The 22,591-nt window shown below is 42.3% G+C and overlaps 1 protein-coding gene across 5 annotated transcripts in view; it reads right to left on the bottom strand.

The window, feature by feature from the left end:
- The window catches only part of ADGRB1 (adhesion G protein-coupled receptor B1), an 86,986-nt gene that overhangs the window by 5,395 nt on the left and 59,000 nt on the right, over nt 1-22,591 (bottom strand). For 3 of the 5 annotated variants that reach the window (XM_040695023.2, XM_040695033.2, XM_040695048.2), the window contains 6 exons: nt 22,025-22,196; nt 20,954-21,049; nt 17,463-17,517; nt 12,958-13,637; nt 11,829-11,864; nt 10,233-10,337 (listed from right to left, as the gene is read on the bottom strand). In XM_040695023.2, coding sequence (XP_040550957.1) covers nt 10,233-10,337; nt 11,829-11,864; nt 12,958-13,637; nt 17,463-17,517; nt 20,954-21,049; nt 22,025-22,196 — 1,144 coding nt within the window. The remainder of the gene's footprint in view (nt 1-10,232; nt 10,338-11,828; nt 11,865-12,957; nt 13,638-17,462; nt 17,518-20,953; nt 21,050-22,024; nt 22,197-22,591) is intronic. The other 2 variants (XM_040695024.2, XM_015283227.4) reach the window with 1 other exon arrangement.

Here is a 22,591-nt window from a genome sequence, read left to right as displayed (position 1 = left end):
AGGATCATCAAGTCCTACCATGCACCAGCATCCCCTAGAGTAGCATATGTGGCCATGTCCCTGCATCAGTACAGAAAGACTGCATTTGTAAGAAGTAGGATGAGATAGGACAAGAGGAAATGGCCTCAAGATGTGCCAGAGGAGATTCAGGTTGGATATTAGGAAAAACATCTTATCTGAAAACTCAGATTCAGGTCAGGCACTGGAACAGGCTACCCAGTGAAGTGGTGGGGTCACTGTTCCTGGAGGAGCTCAAGAAACATGGAGATGTGCCACTGAGGGACATGGTTTAGTGGGCAGTATAGTTGGACTAGATGATCTTAGAGGCCTTTTCCAACATTAATGATTCTATGATTCTATGAACTAAGCAGGTTAAGTGCCGTCAGCCAGCCTGAGCTCTGGCAAGTATGCTGGCAGACTAAGGAAAGTCTTTCCCTCTTGGCATGAGACACTCTGGGAATCATTACCAGGCTCCCAGAAAAGCTCATTTTCTTTCTTTCCCTTCATATGGAAGTGTTTTTTATTGCATCCCAGTCATATACAGAAATGCCTCTGGGATCATGCTTCAGGTGGCACTGTCCTCCAGCCATGCTGGGGGGTATTAGCAGCCCTAGTGGATAGGGGGAAAACTGAGCTATGCACAGAAAAGAACAAAAATGAAAGAGGCGGTTGGATAATCTGTCTGTAAAAGGCACTGGTGCTGGGCCAGGGCTCGGTGCCTTGGTGACAGCCAGGAATGGGCTGAGACAGGAGTTGAAAGCAACAGAGCCTGTTCTGCCAGTAACTCAGTGAGACAGAACCATTACTCTAGCTTGACATAGCCCAGGAGTTTCTGGGCACTGAGGAGGGGAAAAATGTTTATCAGTTCCTCGCTGGTGCCAGGATGGCAGAATGCAGTGCTTTGAATGAGGGGTTGGGAAGGGAGAGAGTGCCCAAGATGGCATAAAATCTGACATATGGGGCAAATGAGTCTTTAACACAATGAAATGTGCAAGCTTTTAAGCCGTATTTCCTCTTTTTTTTCTTTCTTTCTTTCTTTGTTTCCTTTTTCATTGCCTTTCTATTTATTTATTTATTTTTAATACCCAAATTTTATGGCTACCCTGAATGAAAGGAACTCAGTGCTTTCTACAGAGCACTCCGAGATAACTCCCCTAGAACCAACTACTTCCACGCTGTGTTCATCGCCTCTAGTGTCAACTTGAAGGATATTTCATGACCCAAATGGTCTCTCCCCATGACACTGATGACTCCAGGACTGGAATGAAGTTATTCAGAGTGTATAGCAGGGAATCTGAAAGAGTAATGTGGCTCATGCTGTCTAATCCATCTCTGGATGAGTGTCGATAAAAAGTGATTAGAAAATGGGAAAGCTGTCTTGTTTTTCTTACAGAATGATAAATTTTCCTTTCTTTGTTTGAAACAAGTTGTAGTTGCAATTACTTCTTCTTATAATACAAACCTCCAGAGATGATAGTTTATGTTGTGGCTGATTTAACAGAAAAGCAAAGTAAGAGGAACTGGCTCACTTTATTTGGAATTACATCTGGGGAAGAAGAAGCAGTAATGTCTGTTTTTAATTTGAATTCATGGAAATCAATTAAAAAGCTTGAAATATGCACTCACTGGGGTATCAGAGTATGGATTCTGCTTCTGTATCATCTGAAGTTCAGATGGTCTAACCTACAGGGGTTGTGTTGAGCCAGTCTAGGGAGATAATGAACAGAGCCTTAAGAGCTCTATTTCAAAGCCTAAAGAGCTCCTTCCATAGACTCATAAAGAGCTCCCTGTTTGAAGGCCGTAGAGAAAGCCAGTGATCCCACCAACGTGAATGGGCTATTCTCCAGGCTATTCTCACTGCTAATCTACCCAGTTAACAGATCATCCTATTTCTGCACTGAGGAAGCCATTAGTGAACATGGGCAACTGGGTGTTCCCCAGAAACATTGAAATCATTAAAAGGCTCTTTCACACCTCACAGGGGCATGCAGGGATGCCATGAAGGTACCAATAGCACCAAAAGCATGATTCCTTTGCTTAACCAGTCCTAATAACCAGGAGCTGCAATCTGCTGGTGGGCACCGAATGGTTTTGGAATAGCTGATACCTGGTTTGCAACAAAAGACAAGGCAGAAATTGACTGTCAACATAAAAGATACTTGGAATAAGAAATTTGGGTGCCAGATATTGAGACATAGTTTTTGGATGGAGGAGGTGAACTGCTGTATGCTGGTACATGGGATACAAGGTAGGTGACAGATGGTTTATGGCTGAATGAAAGAAAATCTGACATAACTTTCATAACAAAATTTATTGTAGTAGTTATTATACTATATGTAGCATTCCTCCCTATAATTGTTACTATAATTCGTCTTTTAATAGTTGTCAATTACACAAGCTTTTAAAAATGCAGAGTATTAACCACATGTCACAGGGGAGACACGCTACCCATAATCAGGGCTTCTCTTGCAGAAGGACATAGGCACTCAATTTTCAGATTCCTCATTAAGGAACAAGCCTATGTTTGACACAACCACCACCATCTGAACCTCAGCCCATGCAAAGAGGTTCCCATAGAGAGAAGCTGTATTTTCCCATCCAGGAACAGAGCTGCCAGCTTGTGAGCCAGCACAAAAAAAAAGTGCAGGTAGCCATCAAGCAAGGGAATTAATTGTGTTAAGCAGCAGAGCATGCCAGGGAGACACGCAGCTCCGAATAGCAATGAGCTACAGTGCTGATCAATAGTCCTTTTTTCTCGCTACTCTGTTAGATGCCAAAGCAAGTGCTGGTGGGATGGGCACATCCTGCAGGTGTCTGAAGGGGCAAGCTAAGAATGTGAAGAGGAAAATAAAGTAGAAACACTAGTAGAGCAGGAAATAGGGAGATGTCATAGAATGGCATAAAAAAAAAAAGAGTGCATATATTTTTCTACTTGGTTTTGGAGCAAGTGTTGGTCCAGGACCAACAGAGAGTTGGGATTGGATTTCAGAGCTGGGCTGAGAGCTGCATTATAGAATGAGTCCAGAGCCTTTATGTGAAGTCCAGGACAGGGTTACAGCCAAAGCAAAAGGCTTTTTAGCTGCTGAGAGCAGCTAATAGGAAAGAACAGGCAGGGTAGTGAAATTTGCCAAGCATTGTTCAGCGTGGCTTTTGCTGACCTCTGCACAAATAAAGATCTACCGTTTGAAACAAAAGCAAAGCCAGATGCTGAGAAGGAGAGAGGAATATGTATGTGATTCAAACTTCTCTAATGGAACTGGATCAAAGGGCTCCTGCCAAGGGGGAAGGCAGGAGTGGCACTTCCATCATTTTCAAAGCTGGCATTAAACACAGAAGAAACAAAGCCCTGGCTTACCTTAGAGGCTACAAAGCCTCTTCTTTCATGCCATGCAGTTGTAGAGCACGGGGACCCCTCCTGATGTCCAATCCAAGTGCAGGAATCTCTTTAGCAATTAACTCACAGGAAGAAGATGCTTTACCCTGACAATACAGATCTGAGCAGGAACATCTTTCCCATTTACTACAAAGCAGTTTGAAAGTACCTACTGTCTTCCTTTAATGTGGATGGTTCTCAGCTGAATTAATATAGACCATTGGAAACACATGTATGGGAAAGAAGGGAAAAAAATGCCAAGAGACTGCCAGGTAAAGGGTAGATTTTTAAACTGAGAAACAAACTTGCAGCAAGGTTCTCAGCAAGGGGATTTACATTTTTAGCAATCAAGTGACTAAAGCACAACTCAAAGTGATGGGAGCAAGCAGTAAGTACCAACCTAACACTTCAACATGCACCTATTTGAGCAGCAAAATGTGCTGCTACAAAGGGATACCTGTGATCCTCATGGCTTGGATGAACTCAGGATGGTTGAGTTTCAATCCTACAGGATGTGCCCATCCCGCCAGCACTAATGGTTCTAAACAGCACTGTTGTTCAGAACTAATTTTAAGACTCATTTCAGTGTTAAAAGTGAAGGATCCAAAATGCTGAGAGTACTTATAACTATTTAAATCACTTAGGATGTCTGGCATAGGAGGCTGCTTTGCTGTGATGCTAATCTTGCTTTCGTTGCCTCCAAACTTTTGGTCCCCTCCATGCTTCCTGGCTGCAGATAAGTTGTCTAATGGATAAATACTCAGGCCTCTTGCATGCTTCAACAGTTGATTGTCTCCTTGGGGTCCACACTGTACTCAGCTCGGTACAGGCTAAATTGGAAAAGCAACGCTATGCAACATCCATACATAAGATGGCTGCAAGTCAGCTGAGAGGAGGATGTTCCTGAGTCAAAGTCCCTTATGGGGACAGAGGTAATCTATCCCAAAGTACAGCTTAACAGGACTAAAGGAGTCTTTTCAGCAACCCTCATCTTCCTTGCCTCACTTAAACTTGAAGACTTCAGGAGAGATGAAACTGGATGTAGCCCGTGATAAGGTCATACAGAGGTCTATTAAAGCATCAAACATCTGACTTTTCAACTTCTAGTCATCAGATCTTGCTGTATGTCAGTCTGCTAATATTTTGATATTACCATTCCCTTTCACTGAAAAGTTAGCTGTGGGTAATGACATCAACATCCTTAATTAGTTAATAATGACATGAATGCATGAGATCTATTTATTCTACTGCAGCAGTATGGTGGTCTAGACTTGAATGGGTTGATGGCTGGACTAGGTTATCTTACTGGTCTTTACCAAGCTTAATGATTCTATGATTCTACGAATGTAGGTAGATGAGCAGTCGTGAATGTTTTGAACAGAGATCCTGCTGGAAAATGTAATTTTAATTATGAATAGCTGAGCTTGATTCCAATGGGAGCATTTTTAAAGCTGAGACTCACATGTAAGTCCATGCTATATGGAATAGATTTCATGGACTAAACTGATAATAATAAAACCCGTGGAAAAGCAAGCATGTTGTCCAGAGAAGAATATTATTCTGTGTTAGTGAGGGTCAGAGTTAGTTTAACATTAGCAGCATGCTTTGGTTTGTGGAAAAACGAACTGCTACAAACACTGATGCCACAAAATTTCCTCCAAATGCATTAAAGGTGGTCATGCAGTATTCCCATTCTCCTAATAGATCATCTCTCTTATAAGGACAAGACTTAATGGTTTTAAATTGTACCAGGAGAGGTTCGGGTTGGATATTAGAAAAAAAATATTCTCTGAAAGAGTGGTAATGCATTGGAACAGACTTTCCAGGGAGGTGTTGGAATCACTGTCCTTGGAGGTGTCCAAGAAACATGGAGCTGTGGTACTGAGGCACTTGGTTAGTGGGTGTGCTGGTGATGGGTCAATATTTGGACTAGATGATCTTGGTGTTTTTTTTTCCAACCTTACTGATTCTATGATTCTATAACTATGATTCTAAGGAGAGCATGTTTAGGGTTGGATCCCTTGGGGCACTTTGATGGTGTAAGGCCATTTCTCTGTCAGCTGTATCTGACACTGGGGCTGTTGTCTCCCCATCCTCACCTAAAAGAGCAGAGCCTTCTGCATCCCTTTTTGCATCCTCACTGTGGAAAAGAGGTCTTCCACCCTTCTGCTCTATAAGGGAGCAGAGAGGTCTAAGCAAAGGCTCGTAGGCTGCTGGATGAGGGGAAAGCAGAATTCTTCCTTACACCTGCCTCCATGTCTGTATGAAGAGAAACAAGCCCAGAGACATTTGTCAAGGCTGTCTCTAATTGGACTTGGGTCATTGTCAGCTCAGTAATACGTTTCGGAAATTGACGTTGTAAAGCTGAAAAACTGAACAGCTCAAATGTGTAGGAGGCCCTGATAACGTTCTCAGGTCTGCCAGTAACTATTTTGGGATATTGGGTAAAGGGCAGCCTTCTTTATCTTTGAAGTGTACACTGCCATGCCACTTATCCAAAGCTTAAACATGTCAATGTACTTGGAGTGGAAGAATACATGCGCTAGTACAGACCTTCAGATCTCTGCTGAAAAACTGCTAAAAATCATGTTTTACAACTGAAGTTGGAGAAATTCTTGACAGTAAACACCTGTGATGGTTGAATTTTCTATCCCCCTTCCTAAAGAGACAGAAGTTTTGTTGTTCCTCTTACTCCCAGTCTTCTGCTGGTGCTTTCTTCCATTGTAATAATTAAGCTGAAATGTGTCTAATATAATGGAACGATCAGTCCTTGGAGCTGATGGAGGAGAGATGAATTGCAAGAAGACAGGGAAAAGCTTCATGCCTTGGAAAGGACTTAGGACAATGGGACATGCTGCCAGGATAGGCTGGAAAATTGCCAGGGCTGGAGCGAGATGTGGTAGCTTGACTTTGTGGTTACTTATTCAAAAGAGAAATCAAAGATACAGCAATGCAGGCAGATAGCCTGGAGATAGTAAAGGTCTCTTCTGCTCCATGCTATTATGGGTGAAAGGGTTTAAGGGTGTTCTAGGATCCTTATGACCTTGTTCATGCTCAAAAGGCAAGGAGATTCCTGCTGGTGCAGAAATGTGTTTGGAGACACGTGTTATGGAAAGGCCTAGGACTAATCCATGGTGCTTTTCAGTACAAAACAAAAGCCACACTTACGCTAACATTAGTTTTATCACTTCCACCAGAAGGAATGCTCCATCATTTTATAACCTAGACACGCATAAAACAAAAGCATTTCTTTTGTTGCTGGTTTAATCCTTAATATCATCAGTTTGGTTTCCTAGGGCAAGCTCAAGATGGCACATGATTTCTGTTGGAGTACCTAGCAGCAAACAGCAGAAAAAGGAGTGAAGAAAGATATTTATTTTCCTATGTACTGCCTTGACTGTTACTAAAGCAATACCCACTACTGACTTACAAATACTGATCCTTGCAAGCTCCCCCTCCAAGATAACATCCGAGGAATATGACTAAGTCAATATACAAAGGTCACCTTCCCAGCTTTCCAGCAGTTCAAAGCTCTTTGTTGCTGACTCTGGCAACTTAAATTCTAGATAGATTCAGATGCATCTCTGAAATACCCAAAACATCTCAATCTATAAAACCCTCCTGCAAGCATACCACAGATTAGCTTTTACATGGTATTTAGGCATTTCAGGTTTTTACAAATGAGGCATATCTAAATAGAAAAAAAGCACAGATAAAAAATTTCAGGGAGATACTTTGGGATTTTAGAGCAATGTAGGCTTCTTTGGTCTGAATCTCTCTGCTAGATTTACTATTTCTATTCTATAACACTGGACAGCCCATAATGACACCTTGCCAAGCACAGTAAAAGCAGGATTTGCTGGGAACACACCTCCAGAGCTCAGCACAACATTGAGATCTCAGAGCAACCCGAGGGCTCTAAAATTATCTACTTCCACAGAGAATCAGAATAAATCTCCTCCTCAGTCATTCTGCACTCTAGTCCTGTGACAGAAATCCCACCAAAATATGCCCCACCAGTGCCTTCTTGGCCGTGCTGAAGGTCTATGCCTCCTGTATCTGTCTTTGCTTGCAAATAACCAATAATGTTCTAACAACTCATCTTGCCCCTCTCTTTGAGAGAGAGCAGAACCCAAATTTCATTTCTTACTGCCAGCCTGACTCTGATCCTTGTTTTCTTCCTTTTGCTGTAGCAAATATACTTCCCTGTAACCTTTTGACTCCTGCCTAGCAGTCCTAATGTGCTGAGACATCAGGGAGGTGACATCAGACTGTCCTTCCTTATCTTTATTATCTGTATCACTAACTTATCAGGCTGCTGACATCTGTTCTAGTACCAGTCCCTCTGAAAAGCTGCAAAATCTTTCCTTCAGCCTGCATTCTTCAAAGACTTCCTGCCCTGAAGACTGCTCCTGTTGAGAAAAGCCCTGTATAATGTAATCATCTGCCTCAGTGACAGCTTAAGTCCCATCACTAAGGCTTTTCTCAATAGCTGTGCCCACCTTGGACTCTATCTCAGATCCTGCAGGTGGAAAAGAAGACTCCTTTTATCCCAACAGAGCTCTCAGATATATGATTTGATATTTTCAGGTGGCCCTATGTGGAGCCAGAAATTGGACTCAATGAACTTCTGGCCCCTTCCATATCAGGGAGGATCTTCCATATCAAGATTCCCTATGATTCTATGATTCCCATTTTTTCCTTCTTCTCTTTTCACCTAGATTGCCCCAAGACTGTTCTGATTTCCAGTTCCTAGCTATGGATGAATGCAGCACTCTGAGATGACCTGAACCGGAGTCAAAGAATCATAGAATCATTTGAGTTGAAAGAGATCCTTAAAGGTCATCTAAGTCCAACTCCCCTGCAATCAACAGGGACAACAACAGCTAAATCAGGTTGCTCAGAGCCTGGTATGCCTCCAAGGATGGGGCGTCCACCACCTCTCTGGGCAACCTGTTCCAGTGCCTCACCATCCTTATTATAAAAAACTTACTGCTTATATCCAGTCTAAATCTCCCCTCCTTAAGTTTGAAACCATTTCCCCTTATCCTTTCACAGCAGACCATGCTAAAGGGTCTGCTCCCCTCTTGCTTATAGCCCCCCTTTAGGTACTGTAAGACCTCTATCAGGTCTTCCTGGAGTCTTCCCTTCTCCAGGCTGAGCAGCCCCAGCTCTCTCAGTCTATCCTTGTAGGGAAGGTGTTCCATCTCTTGGATCATTTTTGTGGTCCTCCTCTGGATGTGCTCCAATAGGTCCACAACTCTCTTGTACCAAGGACTCCACATCCAGATACAGAACTCGAAGTGAGTTTTCACCAGCGTGGAGTAGAGGAGCAGGATCATCTCCCTCAACCTGCTGATCACACTTCTTTTGAAGTGTGAAGGTCATTTTCAGCAATTCTGTGCTCCATCCTTACATCCCCCAGCTTGTACTGATAGCAGGGTTGCCATGACTCAGGTGCAAGACTTTGCACAGGGCTTTGTTGAACCTCATTAGGTTCTCCTAGGCCCACTGCTCAAGCTTGTCTAGGACTCTCGGTATAGAAAACCACCCCTCGGGCATGCCAACTGCACCCCACATCTTGGTGTCATCCACAAATTTGCTGAGGGTGCTCTCAATCCCATTGTCAGTGTCACTGATGAAGATATTAAACAGCACCAGTCCCAGTACTGACCCCTGGAGGGACACCACTTGTCACTGATCTCCATCCAGACATTGAGCCATTGAACACCACTCTCTGGGTGTGATCTCACAACCAGTTTCTCATCCATCGAACAGTCCACCCATCAGATGCATATCTTTCTAATCTGGAGAGAAGGATGTTATGGAGAGCCGTGTCAAAGGCACATCAGTGACATCAGTCACTCTTCCCTTGTACACTGGCACAGTTACACCATCATAAAGAACAACAGGGTTGATTAGGCAGGAATTGTCCTTGGTGAAGCCATGCTGGTTATCCCTTATCACCTCCCTCTCTTCCGTGTTCCTTAGCATAGCTTCCAGGAGGATCTGCTCCACAATCTTCCCCTGCACAGAAGTAAGGCTGACAGGTTGGAAGTTCCCTGGGTCATCCTTTCTACTCTTCTTAAAAATTGGTGTGACAGTGCCTTTTTTCCAGTCACCATGGACTTCACCTGACCACCATGACTTATCAAATATCACTGAGAGTGGCTTGGCAACTACATCAACCAATTACTTCAGGACTCTGGGGTGCATCTCATGGGTACCCATACACTTAAGGACATTCACTTTCCTCAGACAGTTGTGAACCTGATCTTTGTTTACAGTGGGAAGGGCATTGCTCCCCTAGTTCCCACCTTCTGAACTTGAGGGCTGTGTGTAAAGCAGTTGCTAGGGAAGACTGAGGCAAAAAGTTGCTGAGTACCTCAGCCTTCTCCTTGTCTGTAGTTATCAGCCTGCCTGCATTTATCACTAGGGGGAGATACATTCTCCTGGACTTTCCATTCCCAGCTTATGTACCTACAGAAGCCATTCTTATCCTTCTTTGAGCGCCTTCCCAAGTTCAGTTCCAGTTGGGCCTTGGCCTTCCTTACTCCATCCCTACAAAGCCTAGCAGCAAAGAACTGACACAAACATGGGAAACAGACATAGACAAGAGAACAGACTCCATACATAATGAACAGACATGAGAAAATATTTTTTTCCATCTGGGATGATGATCTGTAGATAATCTAGTGGTACCTTTGTGACTCTCCATATCCAATGTGGTGCATGTGTTTGTTGTAATGTACACAAAACTCAAGGTAAGGCATTCAGCAAGGGCTCCTAAATGTTCCCATGCTCCTGCTGGCACTAGTGTGTCTCCAGGAGGTGATGGTTCTAGAGGTGTATGACTAACCTTGCTGTCCGTCGTTGGAGACTCCTTCTCCTTCTCTGCATGCTGAAGTTTTCTATTCAGATCTTGGAACATGTCTTGGTGACGTTTTCTTGTGTGCATGATTTTCTGAAGAAAATGCAAGGGCCACAAATCAGCAAAGTCTATCCAGCTGCACAAAACCAACATTTCCTCCTCTCAAAGCTACATACGTTATTAAAACCTAGATCTATCTCACTGTAGACTAAATCCAGCTTCCCTAAAGCAGCTCCAAAATTCTCTGAGGACCCCATGAAACACTGTTTTTAATTTCAGGATAAGATGGTGGGAGAAAGTGAAGAAGTTTGGCTTTAGAACTTATGGTTGTCCTGAATTGCAAATGCCAGCTGTCTATGTTGCAAAATTTGTACGCTGGTCTACCAGCTTGACTCAGGAAGTTCTGTTACCTTTCTTAAGTGATTGCTGACCCTATGCCTGCTCTGTTGGGAGCATGCCTTCTTGGCAAACCTGTTCAGAGCTTATCTAAATATGTAGGATTTAGACTACATAAGTTCTACCAGCAGTTACTTCATAATTTCTTTTTCTTTGTAACTTGGTCTGTCTGTATTTTACTTTTACTTTCTACTGACCAGGAGATGAAGAAAATATTTCTATAAGGGCTTCCCTTTGTGTGTAGGAGCATGGTGAAGATTGCTTGCTTGTGCTGTGCCAAGTGGTCTATAATTGGAGAAAGTAGCTGATATGATTTAGGATCAGCACACAAATGAATCAGCTCACATGCACCCACTGTAACTCAATTTCAGAACAAGCTCCCAGTCTTGAGCTCTGAAGTGATTCTAGCATTAAAGTCAACTCCTCCTGGGCCCTCAGTGTGACTTCATTTTGGAATAAGGCATCAAATTTTAAAGGAAAACATGGCTCTGCCATTTTTTATAATAAGGGTAGTGAAATACTGGAACATGTTGCCCAGAGAGGTGGTAGATCTCTGGAGACATTCAACGTCAGGCTGGACTGGGCTCTGAGCAACCTGATCTGGTTGTAGGTCTTCCTGTTCATTACAGGGGAGTTTAAGTGTCCCTTCCAACTGAAATGATTTTATGATTCCTTGATTCTCCCAGACAAATTCTGTGAGGTTCATTAATAGGTGTGAAAACCCAGGTTTGATCATGGTTTGTGACAGTGTGGACATATTACCTGCCTTTCTGTTATGCAACAGAGCTTTGGCACAGAAGTCAAGGCATTTTAGGTCACCAAGCAAAGGATGTACTTGTGTTTCCCAAATAGGAGTGCACTGCAGCCACCTGTAGCACTTTTCCACTAGCGTGTTTGCAGGAGAGATGCTACAAGTCTTGCACACTCTGACATGGGATCTTCATTTACAAGTGTTCATACAAAGGCAATGGCTCCATAAATTAAGCATGAGCCAGTATAATTTACCCATTTGTTTAGCTGCACAGGGTAAGCCTTATTAAGCAGCTAGCGCAACTCTTTCTGCCCACCATTTTCCAACTTCTTTGGCAAAGGCTGCATGCCAACAAAGGTGGCAGCAAGAAAATGAAGCTGCATTTCTCTTTCTCTCCCTACCCTTCAAGAAACACATTCAAAAATTGATGTACTCACCTCAAAATCTAGTTCTGCATACCGTGATTTCCGTCTCTGGGGATTCAAAGGAAAAAGAGAGGGTGGTGATGGTTAGTAAGGGACTGATGCGCACAGACTGAACTACACAGTAGATGAATCAGAGAGGCTCCTTCTCTTTTTACATGTTCCTCTACCTTTAAAGTGTTTCTCTGGCTCGTCTTGATGGAAGTACCAGCCAATAAGAAGGATCACTCACAAAAACAGTGAAACCCAAGGAAGTCTGAACATGGAATTCTGGCTAATTCAGACCCCTGTCCTAGTTATGATCTTGCAGGTGGTCTATAGAATGGGAAGGAAATAAAAAGGCTCAGCCAAGAGATCTAGCAGAGCTTCTGACCATCACTCAGTAAAGACTGAACTTTGGGGAGCAACAGCCAAGACTTGCTCTCTGATAATAGGCAAGAAAAGGGCCAGGTGCTGAGAAATGCCAAAACTAGGACAGACATCAGTGTGAGACATACAGACAAGGAAGAACTGCTAATATATATACTGAGTTATCACAGGTCATAAGGAAAGGGCTTCACCTCTACCAAACCTCTGACATCCTTTTGATGCGAAGAAAGTTGTGGGTCATATCTTAAGGATATGCCATGTTGGATGGGGTCATCGACAACCTGATATAGGGCCTGATTTAGTGGTTGGCAACTCTGTCCATGGCAGAGGAGTTGGACCTAGATGACCTTTGAGGTTCCTTCCAACCCAAGTCATTCTGTGATGATTCTATGATATTTTATATCTGCCATCAAGAGAATTTTCCTATTTTCGTCACAACTGCCATCAAAATGGCAAACAGAAGAGGACAGACAGAGAAAAGGTAATGCATGTCATGTGCCTTGCTCTAAAATGAACAGCTTTTGACACGCCAAAGTTTTGATTTTAATTTGCATTGCATTCCACAGCATTGTAGCTGTGGAAGTAATGGGGGATTTTTAAAACAAAATTATGAAATGGTATCACCTGATAGGGTTTCCTCACAGTAATATAATTCTGGCACTACACAGTGGGCTACATTTGGCCCAACAATCCTCTCTTGAAACATCTGTCATGGCCAGTATTGAGGGCAGGAAACATCATGGGCTGGGAACAGCAATGGAATCCCCATGCTCACCTCCAAGGAGCTCATGGAGAGAGTGGAGACGGTCTCACTCTTGGACACCACACCTGAGTTCCCTGAGTCACCTGTGTCACACAGGCTGTTGGGAATCTGTGACTCGCTGGGGATATTCTGTGGAGGCAGCTGCTGCTGCTGTTGTATCATGGGAGAACCTTGCACCTCACTGCAAGTCATGGTCACAGGTTCCCGTGGAGGACTTTTGACGACAAATCCTGGGTCGGTAGCCATACTGAGGTGGATCAGCCGTGTCTGGGGCATCTGGTCTATATTGATGCTGTATTTGCTCTCATCCTTGGGTGGTTTGGCCCGCAAGGTAGATGTATTGGTAGGCAGAATGACATAGCTGGTGTCCAGTGTTTGTTCTTGTGCCCGGGAGAGTTCTGAGTCCAACTTCTTGAAGATGTCCCCGTCACAGATGTAGATAGACTTGGGTGGTTGATTCTTGTCCTTCTTCAGAGTGAGACTGTGATTGCTGAACTCATTCAGGTTGATGGCCCCCAGGTAATGTGGGGAGCCCTGAAGATGCAACTTGGACACATTGGCTGGAAGACTGTTGAAGTTTGATGACCCCTTCTGATGATTGAGCTTCAATTTCTCTTCATCCTGTAGTGATGGGCGCTTCAGTGTACCTGTGATGGTTGAGGTCCTGCAGGCTGTGATGTCTTTATTCAGCACTAGAGAGACAGACAAGTATCCTCAGCACTGCATCTTAGCTTTGGTTTACACATCAGTACACCTACTGCAGTCACACCATGCTAGCATGTTCCCTGGGACCTCTCAGAATGAGGCTATAGCAGTAAAACAGTTTTATATATATATATATTTTTTCCTTTTAGCCCAGTATACTGAATGCAAATCTAAAGCCAGGGAGGAAAAAAGATTCCTCATTTTGAGAGAATCCTCTGCATTAAGAATTTTCCAACTCAATCACGGCCTAAACTCCAAACTACACTGAAACATATTATTATACTGATAACATTATCTCAAAAAGAAATCATATGTGTATATTACATGTGTATATATATGTATAGTACATAGTAAACATCACATACACATAAGATACTAGCCTACAGAGAAGCAGTATTTATTTTAACTATAAGATTGATCTCACGTCAGAAAATATTTTTATTCAGAAAATAGCTGAAATGCAGCATTATCAGCAATTTCAAATGTCTTGTTTTGTTTGTTTGTTTTAATTTGCTCAAATTATTCAGGTTGATCTTTTCCCAGGAACAGTTTCAGGATTAGCTTTGATATTGTCTAACACATCGCATTTTGTTATAAATTTCTGATTCACTCTCCAGAAAGCTTATATTCCAATCATTATGCCAAGCCTTTGTGAGACATAATTATTTGGTGTTTCTCAGTGTGCCTAGAGGACAAAAAGGAGTGCTATGAATACTCCTAAGTAGGAGAGCAAAACCTTTATCTGAGGATGAGGTGAACATGCCACATAGGAGGAACATACAAGACTCACAGACACTCATATCCACACAACACTGTCTTCAGCAAAACATCTTATTCACTTCTAACAAGAATCTATTGCTCAGTTGATTTCAGGCTGCAACAGCAACCTTAAGAAGATTATGACACAAGCCTTGATTTCTCCAGGGGATGGAAAACACTGACTTTGGGGCAGGGGCAAAATGATGTGGCAGTGAAGGATACTTACCTAGTGTTTCAGCTCAGGAAAGGAGAAATAAAGGCATGTTTCCCTTTCTCTCATCTCAGACAAAAAATGTTGAGATTTTTTACCACCTTATTTTTCCAATGGAGCCAACATCTTTGGGGTAACCAAAAGACCTCTACTCTATTTTATGGCAGAGGCAGCACATGGCAGAGGAATTCCATGGGACTGAGGACATACTCATTTTTCTACCAACTGAAATTGGGAGTGGTGGGTGCTGGGTGAGCACAGCGAGTACAAGCAACACAGGGTGATTAAAAAACCAAGTGGAACACAGGGACTTTTAAAAAGCTTTGAAAGCTAAGCACATAGGGCATAATTATGACAGCCATGGTAATCTTAATGTTGCTAGGGGGCACACTAGGATAAATCAGAGCATTATAATGTGTTCATACCATAAGCTGCAGTAGTATGATCCTGAACTCAGACCTTTAGCTCAGTGTCAGTAAAGTTTATTGATCTTGCTCACAGCAGCTGCCTGAAGCAGGTTTGAAGAAGCCTGGCAATCTCCAAATATGGAGCAGTGAGCTTCCAAAACTGAGCTATGGAGTAAATCCTAACAAAGAATCCAAGTTACAAGCTTAAGAGTGGTGTCTGGCCTATCTGCAATCAGTCAGTTCTAGAGCTGATGATTCCAGGGCAAACTACATCCAGGAACCAATGGGCTTATTTATATGTTGTATTATTCAAAGAGCAGATTGCGTAAGAATTCCATTGATGCACCATATGGAGAGGTCCCCAAAATAGTGACTGGTGACTGTTACTAATTAGTTAGCTTGATGCAAACTAATAGCACTTTATAAGAGGATGATTATCTCTTCGGGCAGACATCAACAAACAGACAAACTGTATGGCTGTAACGGAGGGAGTAAAAGAAGGAAGACCTAGGTTGTTAGAGAGCTGTTCGTGAAGGGTCTTCCGCCTTTTGTCTGGGAAGTTCAATTTGGAAGCAAGAAACTCTTCAAGAAAGGCTCCTGTATTGTAGGAGTACGGAGCCTGCCTTGGTTTTCAGCACAAAGTGGGCTGAGCATGCATTCAAATTATATCTGTCTCATGAGTGTGCCTTTTGCTCATGGCATTTTGGAACCAAAGTCTTCAGTGTCAGAAAGGAAGGAGGAAGATAAATGAGATGAGAGCGTCAGCTAGAAATACAATTAGGGAGTATGAGACAGAGAAATAGAGAAAAAAAATGGAGTGACCCTGAAAAAAAAGATAAATGGACAGAAAGAGACCATGAAATAAGATATCACAGTGATAAGTGAGATAAATATACTGTGGCTATGATAGGCACAGGGAGAGGGAGTGAGGCTAAAAGAAAGAGAGAAGAAGATAAATAAGATATAGATAGATATTAGATAGATAAATGATAGTGACAGTGATAGACAATACACAGAAACACAACGACAGGGATAAATGCTGACAGAGACAGGAATACATAAATAACAGGTACAGCAAGACAGACAGCTGAGGACAGAGATAAATAAGTGATTGCAAGATATATATGGAGAGATGCAAGATAAATACATTAGAAGCAGATAAATAAATGATGGATTAGATAAAGAAAAAGATAAATGAAAGGGATCTATAGCTTGATATAGAGAAAGGGAGAGAAAGAGAATGAGAAGGAAAGATAAATAAATAAATAGGGAGGAAGGAAGGAAGGAAGGAAGGAAGGAAGGAAGGAAGGAAGGAAGGAAGGAAGGAAGGAAGGAAGGAAGGGAGGGAGGGAGGGAGGGAGGGAGGGAGGGAGGAAGGAAAGGCGGGAGGGAGGAAGGAAAGGCGGGAGGGAGGAAAAGAATGGAAGGAAAGAAAAAACAAAGAAAAAAGGAATGAAAAAAAGGAAGAAAGAAAAAGGAAAAAAGAAAGGAAGAAAGAGCAGTAAAGAGTGTAATACAGAGAAAGAGAAAAAAGAATTTCTCATGATGAGAACTGCACACACAGTATGTACTGTCCTTGGCTAGGGGAGATCCTGGTTTGGAAGATGTGAATTATATGCAAATACCAAGCGAGCTGGTATTTCTCTTGCTTGGGAAAAGAGAGAAGTCTGGGAAGGTAAATGAAAACCTAAATATCTACCAAAGGGAAAAATAATAATAACAATACAAAATCTCAGCCAAATGCTCAGGCATGCCAGGAGCAGGAGACAACAAATCCTGCAGAGACAAACAGACAGCAAAGGAGACTTCAGAAGATGCAGACACCCCCGTGGGCATGGGAGAAAAAGGATTTATTGGAGAAAGGGACAATTTGCCCATGCAGATACTCAGAATCAAAAAGAATGTGTGTGGTTGAACACACAGGAGAAAAGTGCAGGCAAAGGAAGAGAGACCTGACCCACCTCCGTATGTACAGGCAGCTTACAACTGCGCCAGAGGTGGGCATGGGGCCAGGGGGAATGTTGGGAAGGCTCTCCAGGTTCTTGACCTCAAAAACACCTTCTGAGCACAGAACTATCTGAGGCTGGCCCTGATCAGGAGCTGCTAAAGCAAAGAAGGATCACAGCTGGAAGAGATGGAACCCATCTCTTCTTCCTTGATTCTCTTCTCTGCCACTGTGATACAAGGGCCATGGGTATGAAGTAGCACTTCAGAGCTAAGGTTTGATCTTAGCTAGATGGTCAAGAGATCTGTGGGAGAATAGGACGGGCAAAGTATAGCGGAAAATTAGAGGAACTGCTTTCTTTCAGGCAGGGTTGAGAGTAAGGGCAGCCCACACATGCACATGCAAGCCAGTATGACACACACAAATAAAGCAGAAAGGAAAAAAAATGGCCTAGTTCAATCCCCAAACCAGGTCACTTGTTGATTCTCACCTGTGATGTGCTCACCTGATCTACAAGCCATATCCACATCCTTCTCAAAATCGGTCTGAAAGACAGAGAACACAGAAGATGTGGTCAAAAGGAGGTGGTGGGGAGAAGAAAACCATCTAGAAAATGCAAAAAGTTCTTTAATTCAAGACACAGACATAATCAGTGCTGGAAGAGTGGAGGAGAGACAATTTGCTTAGTCTTCGAAACATGTCAAACAGAGCATTATTTTTTCTATGTGGCTCTCAGAACTTAGACATTGGTAGAGCAGTAATGCTGCTTTTCAGCTGGGTTCTTCTCACCCAAAATCTAATTCCCAGGTTGCTAAATTTTGTGCACATTCCTAATAAAGCGGGGACAGATTCCTGTCCTGATCTGTCTTGGACGTATCTCCCCATACTTAGTCTAAGTGGATTCTCCTCCACCAGCAGAAAAGGTCTGTAAAAAGCCATCCACAAGGTATAAACATTTTATAGAATCATAGAATCACAGAATGGCCTGGGTTGAAAAGGACCACAATGATCATCCAGTTTCAACCCCCCTGCTATGTGCAGGGTTGCCAACCACCAGACCAGGCTGCCCAGAGCCACATCCAGCCTGGCCTTGAATGCCTCCAGGGATGGGGCATCCACAACCTCCTTGGGCAACCTGTTCCAGTGCGTCACCACCCTCTGTGTGGAAAACTTCTTCCTAATATCCAACCTAAACCTCCCCTGTTCCAGTTTAAGACCATTCCCCCTTGTCCTATCAGTATCCACCCTCATAAACAGCCGTTCCTCCTCCTGTTTATACGCTCTCTTCAAGTACTGGAAGGCCGCAATGAGGTCTCCCCAGAGCCTTCTCTTTTCCAAGGTAAACAATCCCAGTTCCCTCAACCTTTCCTTATAGGAGAGGTGCTGCAGCCCTCTTCTGGGGTTGTATTACCAGGCTGGAGTACAAGACTTTCAGAAGAGATGGCTACGGAATTATCTCAGCCTTCCTAATGCTTATTTATTAGTAAATTTTTTGGAACATAAAATGAAATTGATGGGAATAAAAGATAAATAACATCAGACCAATATTAAAATGGACAAGTGGGATGACACAGAAAAATGTTATCACATTTTGATGAAAAAGTTTCAGGAAAAAATATAACTGAACAACCTGCACTAGTTCAAGCAATAAGAAAATAAAGGAAAAGTGTATATTTAATACCTGCCAACAAGATTTTGTGGAAAACCATTTACTCAGCTAAGCTTTTTTTAATACATTGAGAAGATTTTGAGATTAGCGGAAAAGGTAATGATAAAAATGCAGTCCTGCAAAGACTTGGATTTCTTGAAGGCCAGACGCTCCTCAAGAAGTCTTACAAGTGCAGGAGGAAGCTACCCCTGCATGCTATAAGATGAGCCAGAGGGGAAGAAGACCAGTGTGGATGAACAGGGAAATTTATCTGAGACTCTGAGAGAAAAAGGAAGTCTACCTCCTGTGAAAGAAAGGATGGGCAACTTGGGGAGAGTACAGAGAGGCTGTTAGAATACGCAGAGAGAAAATTAAAAAAGTAGAAGCCCAGCTTGAACTCAACCTGGTCACTGTAGTAAAAGACAACAGTTTTTTACAAATATATTAATAGTAATAGGAGGGCTAAGGGAGAATCTCCATCCTTTACTGGATGTGGTGGGGAGCGTGGTCACTGAGGACTAAGGAAAAGGCCGATGTTCTCAGTGCCTTCTTTACATCTGTCATTAATAGTCAGACTAGTTATCCTCAGGGTACTCTATTCCCTGACCTAGAAGGCTGCGACGGGCAGAATAAACCCCTCACTATTCAGGTGGAGACATTCAGGGAAGACCTGAATAGATCTTCCCTGAATAGAGATAGGGGTCAGTCTCTTCTCCTGGGTAACAGTGGTAGAATGAGACAGAATGGCCTCAAGGTGCATCAGGAAGGTACAGGTTGCATATTAGGAAAAAGAGAGGCCACTCTGAAAGAGTGGCCCGGCATTGGAACAGGCTGCCCAGGGAGGTGGCTGAGCCACTGTCCTGGAGGTGTTCAAGAAATGTGGAGAAGAGGTACTAAGGAACATGGCAATACTGGGGGTAGGTGGATGATTTTCCAACAGTAAAGGTTCTGTGATTCTATGATTCTTTGGTTACAGCACAATTCAGTCACTGTAAAATAACACTGTACTCCTATAAAATATCATTAATGAGTCATGCCATTCATGCCTGGATTTGGGAGTTCTTTGTGCTTGGATATGAAGGAAGTGACCGTAAGCTTGCTACTTCACAACACATCTATCAATAGTACAGAAGTAAAAAAGCTAAAAACTTGTAGCTGACAGAATTTGCAAGGTTGTTGATAACAAATGAAAGCAGAGAGTAGTATAAAGGGACAAAAATCAGACACTGCAGATTATAGCTCTTGGGATGGTAACAATAGAATAACAAATTCAGTGTCCACAATTTTAAACGATACTGAGAGTATGAAGAGTGTATAGAAAAGAGTATAGAAATAATTTGATGTCTTACAGAAGGAGAATAAAATAACTCAGTGTGTTAATTTATTGAAGGATATTATTGTCTATTATTGAAGGAGAAAATGTATGAGGCACACAAGGGACTTTCTAACTACACAGTAAAAGGCACAGCAAGAACCAAAGTCTGAAAACTGAAGACTATGCATTTAAATAGGAAAAAATGCATGTGTTTTAACAAACATTTATGATATGTGATAGGATACTAAATGCCTTGATGTCTTGACCTAAAGATTGTGCTTTTGAAATGAGACCTTATATCCAAGCACAAGCTACTTAGTTTAGGATAGGAGTGACCACCAGAAATTCAGGAGGTTTTGATATAGGTCGATTACTAACTGGATGTTTTGTTCACATCCTGAAAGTGATTGTCCAGATGTTGTTACTCCAACATCAGAAATCAAATGTTACTTGTAGAATCTACATAATAGCACCAGAGCAGATGCAATATGATGATTCCTCACAGTTTATTATCCTACTGTCTTATCTTGATTGTTTGTAAAGGATTTACACAAAAGGACTGAGGTTTACAGTGCTTAAGCTATATTCCCAGTGAAACAATGTAAACAAATACGCTTGAAACAGCATCTTTATAATAACGACTATGATCCAAAACACTGTGATTAAATCAATTAAACTGCTGTATCTCAGCTCCAACTAGAATGAGGCAGTATGATGGTGATGAAAAGATCTGGGAGAATGAAGAGGTATATTTTCCCTTTGTGTTTTCTGGAAAAAGAATGATCGCACCAAAATGGATGCAAAACTTCATGCGTAAGTTCTAGCTCCTTAATGTTACGATGAAAAGAAATAGGACTTCTATGAAAGAGTCTATGCTATTTTTGTTCAAGGATAGGTTTAATGGAAAAAGGAGGGTTTATTGCAAAATGTATGGTGGAGAGAGCCCTTTGTTTATCAGTTAAGTGTTAAAAATACCCATAGGTCTCTTAATAATAGACTAGATGGTAGTTTTTCCTACCATTAGTTGAGCGTGTCCGTTCTGGAATGACCCCCCAGAGTCTCCATTGCCCTCTTCCTGGCGATCTACTACTCGGCACTTCACAGCATCCTGAACCTGCAGGAAGGAGCAAGTGGATTTGCACAAGTCGGAATCAGACAGAAGTACCAAAACAAATCAAATTCTTTTGACAGGAACAACAACAAATATAGTTTTGGTAGTTCACACTACTTTTATGAAGGATGCTGTTGCATCATTCTATCTGTGTCTCCAATGTCTGATTATGATCCTATATCAGCTGTAATATATATCTGATCCAAAACTCACTGAAATTAATGAAGAAAAAAAAAAATGCAAGCGACTAAAATGGGAGTAAGATGCAGGCTCATATTCATAATGCAATTAGTTGAAGGAGCCTCAGCCAAATTGGTAGTGTAATTCCATTGATTTCACTGGTCTGACAAAGAATTAATCTTTTACTTAATTTAAAGGAGCTGTAAGGAGATAAAATGAATATTGTAAATAAATAAAGGTTTCCTGTCTCTGTTATTTATAAAAAAAATATTCCTTTTCTTCCCTGATATACTTTACCATTTTAGTCTCCACAGGGAGGCTGGAGAAAATTTACTCACTTTCCTCACTTGATCATTACTTTCTAGCTCGAGCATCTAGATGCTATTGCCAACATACAAACATGCTGTTATGGCCGGTGCAAGTTACCCTTCTCAAAATCAAATAAGAAAACTTGATTTCCATAATATTCCATATTTCAGGGCATGTAAACATTCTGGAAACATTAACTTTAATGTTCAACAAGCCAAATTTGACATCTTAGTTGGATGAAATGGTAGGTTAAGAATGTCCTCCAAATTGCATTCCACAGTACACTCAGCATAGCAACTACTGATTCATTCTTGCTTGCATTCCATCTTTTGACTGATAACGGCATGGTCATTTCTTTGGTCACTGCCTACATGAAGGATTTTCTAATCATAGGATTAGAAAAGCTACCAGGCTGATTGGGCATTTTTCAGATATTTCCTATTGGAAGTATGTTGGTTATATAAAAAGAGAACATGTCATTCTGCTCACCTCCCTCCTAAGGATGCAGTGGACCATCACAATGACAAAGCCTTCCAATGAGTCAAAGACAGCAAAAAGGATCTGGAAAAGTGCTGACCGTCGATCTGTGATTGCCAGAACTGCAGACATCCAGGTGAGAGCCAGGAGGGGCAGGACCACACAGGAGCTCCAAAGGGATGCCCTGTTAAGGGAGAGGAAAAGAGAGTTCAGCCCCACTTCAGCTCCACTTGACCCCATGTGGGATGCTAATTCAGGCTCCTGACCCATGGGGCTTCAGAAGACTTCTCCAGCAAATGCATACTTGTGCTAGGTGTCTTCTGAGCCCCAGCCAGAGGGAAGCAGGAAGATGCTTTGCACACTCACACTACCAAAACAGGTGACACACGTTTCTATGGGAGGGACTACTAGCCAATGGTGCAGTCATGCATAAAACTTGAGGTGGGGAGGAAGGATGCAGATACCTCACTCCCCCCTTCATGCCCTTCCCACTCTATGTCACTAGTCCACAATTATGACATTTCCCAAGGAGAGGAGACAAAATACAGTCACTGTAGGTTGCCAGGGGGAAGGGGAACA

This window comes from Gallus gallus, chromosome 2 (assembly GCF_016699485.2).
Source record: "Gallus gallus isolate bGalGal1 chromosome 2, bGalGal1.mat.broiler.GRCg7b, whole genome shotgun sequence".
NCBI lineage: Eukaryota > Metazoa > Chordata > Aves > Galliformes > Phasianidae > Gallus > Gallus gallus.
This window is presented reverse-complemented; position numbering and strand designations above follow the sequence as displayed.